This window comes from Loa loa (genome assembly GCF_000183805.2).
Source record: "Loa loa unplaced genomic scaffold supercont3.261, whole genome shotgun sequence".
Taxonomy (NCBI): Eukaryota; Metazoa; Nematoda; class Chromadorea; order Rhabditida; family Onchocercidae; genus Loa; species Loa loa.
In genome coordinates, this window is record NW_018108441.1 from 78,523 (window position 1) to 81,222 (window position 2,700).

The following is a 2,700-nucleotide window of genomic DNA, read 5'->3' on the forward strand; positions in this document are numbered from 1 at the left end:
TGCTAATTTATCATACTTTTTTGTCATCTCAATGTAGAATTTATAATGAAACATTGTATCTGTGACATGTCATTCACGCAATTTTTCCAACATTTTACGCTTTCTTAGCTTTAATACACCATCAAAATCATTCTCGAATATCTAAAATGTATGATTTGCGAAAATGCTGCAAGAATTAAACTAATCAAACCTATTTCCGTATTCGGCATTATCATCAAATCGTCATCGTCTTCCTGATCATTAACATAATTGATATATTGTGGCAAGGAATATGTTCGTCCGGATCCAACATCAAATATGAAATCCGATTGTTCTTCAATACTGCTTAACAAATCTGAATCTAAATAATTTATTTCTGATTATTTTCAAAAAAGAAAAAAAAGAAGTATGTGAAATAATATATATGTTTAGTAAATTCGATTTTCAAATTTAAACTTTTTAAATGTTGAAAAATTCGATCACTGAATAATTAATAAATTGATAACAACATATGGAATATGATCAATTAGTAAATGAGTTAACTGACAAATGAATTTTCTTTAACTGAACCAATTAGTTTAGGTATATCGGAAATGAATGATGCACTCTTTACTATTAATGTCAAATTTGCTACGAATTTAAAAATAATTCATTCTGGATATAAATTTATCAGTCACTATATGATTACCTATCAGATCTATGAGAAATATTACCATCAGGTGTAACAGGAATATCACCATCAGATACAAACGAATCTAGCGGAATTGGTTTTTTGATGACAAATCGCTTGACAATTTCATATCCTTTCTTTACCAACGAAATAACAGAACAATGCGCATCATCATTTTGTACAATATTCATCACGTATTGATTTACTATTGCAACGTATTTTACGCTAAAATTTTAGACTAATTACGTCAGGTAATTCTATAAAAAAAACAAATTTTATGTGAATACTTTGAAATTGTTTATTTTATGAAATGCATTGTTAAAATTTCACACTACATTGTTAAATAATAGTTTTTAAAAGACAAAAAAAGATTACTTAGTTAATAAATAGACTAAGCCAGAAGTTAGGCTATTTAATAAGTATTGATTGATGGCATTATTTCATTGTTTTTTAAATTGCTAAGCAAATATGACATTTTACATCTCATAAAAGAATAAAAAACTATTGACAGAATAATGTATCCTTCCTTTAAGGAACATTCTCTAATACATTTAATTAAGTATTTAAGTTATCTCATAGTAAGCATATATGTATACAATAAAGTAAAAATACACTGTCAAAACATGATAGGTCAAACATGATATTATGCAACAAATATAAGCAAGTAAAATATGTTGTTTTGCACGAAACACGTTTAACAGACGTGAATAAAAAAGAATTAACACGCATGAAACATATCATTACATGCATATTACATGCGTTAACATAAGCAAAACAAAATTATAAGTTTAACAGATTAGAATGAACTTTAAGTTATATAGCAAATAATTTGCATATTCATTCATGCATTTGTATGCTTTCTCACTTGGGCGGAAATTGGTAATCATTCCATTGTGCAAATCAATTTTGACAATGGTAATTGTTATATGCAAATTAATCGTCGTTTAGTTTCTTTTTTTTTTGTTTCACTTACATCGTTTCAGTGACTAAAGTATGTTATGACAACATTCATATATCATTTATTGATTGAATTTACAAAATGAATGATTAAAATATTACCAAACATTATCTTACTACACGTAAAATGCGTCAATTAAAACGTCTAAAATACGAAAAATTTTTTCACGCAACCATTACGTCACGATGATAAAGTGTTGATTTGAATGCCAAAATATTACTTTAAAAATTTTTTTTTGTGATAATGGAGAATTTAAAAACTTTCCCAAACAGATCATAAAGAGTATTTTCTTTTAAAACTTAAATTTCAACAAAAAAAATAGAGACTGAGTGAAAATTCACGTAAGTAACATTATATTTAAGAATAAACGATCACGTAACTTGTATACCTTGTTCAATATTATACTTTGATATGTTTCAATAATAGATATAAGATCATGTAAATTGTAAATGCTTAAAATTAATGTAATATACCTTATACTTTCATATAGTTACTAGTAAAAAGATGTTATTTCAAGAAAAATTATCGAAATTTATTAATAAAACAACATTGTATTATTCATTTTGTTCCAAAATTTTATTTGGATTAATTATTTGTGGCATTTTCAATGCTTTGATTTCTTTTTTTTTGCTCAAAATCTAGTCATTCAAACAATTTTCACGATTATTTATGCAATTATAATATTATTTTGAACTTATATACATTTCAAATACTTTAGATTTTCTTTTTTTTTGATTTTGAAAATTTTGATAAATTTAGTAATGACAATGGAATAAAATTTACTGATAGTACTGCTTAAATTGGAATAAAAAGTAAAACGTAAGTAACTAGTAGTACCGTTTAGATTGAAATAAAATTATTAAAAATAAATTATGTTGCTAAGCTAATTTAGCAAATAATTAGCAATATATCATGCTATAATTAACTGTTGTACTATAATTGATGTAAGCCTTAATAAAATGCTTTTTGGTAGCATTTACTAATAATTTATAATTTTTAAATATATATGTTTTTCTTTTTCTTGACAGAAATATTCTATTTTAATTAACCATAGAAGTATTTCATTACGTAAACTATCAAACGTATTGTTATT

General features: G+C 24.6%; 1 protein-coding gene across 1 annotated transcript; it reads right to left on the minus strand.

Moving 5' to 3' along the window:
- Nucleotides 1-127: 127 nt before the first annotated feature.
- Nucleotides 128-840, minus strand: LOAG_14387 (hypothetical protein; the record flags this gene model as incomplete). Its single annotated transcript, XM_003149884.1, has 3 exons — nucleotides 128-141; nucleotides 191-340; nucleotides 693-840. The coding sequence occupies 3 exons, from the start codon at nucleotides 838-840 to the stop codon at nucleotides 128-130; spliced, it is 312 nt and encodes a 103-aa protein (XP_003149932.1).
- Between the last annotated feature and the right edge of the window lie 1,860 nt (nucleotides 841-2,700).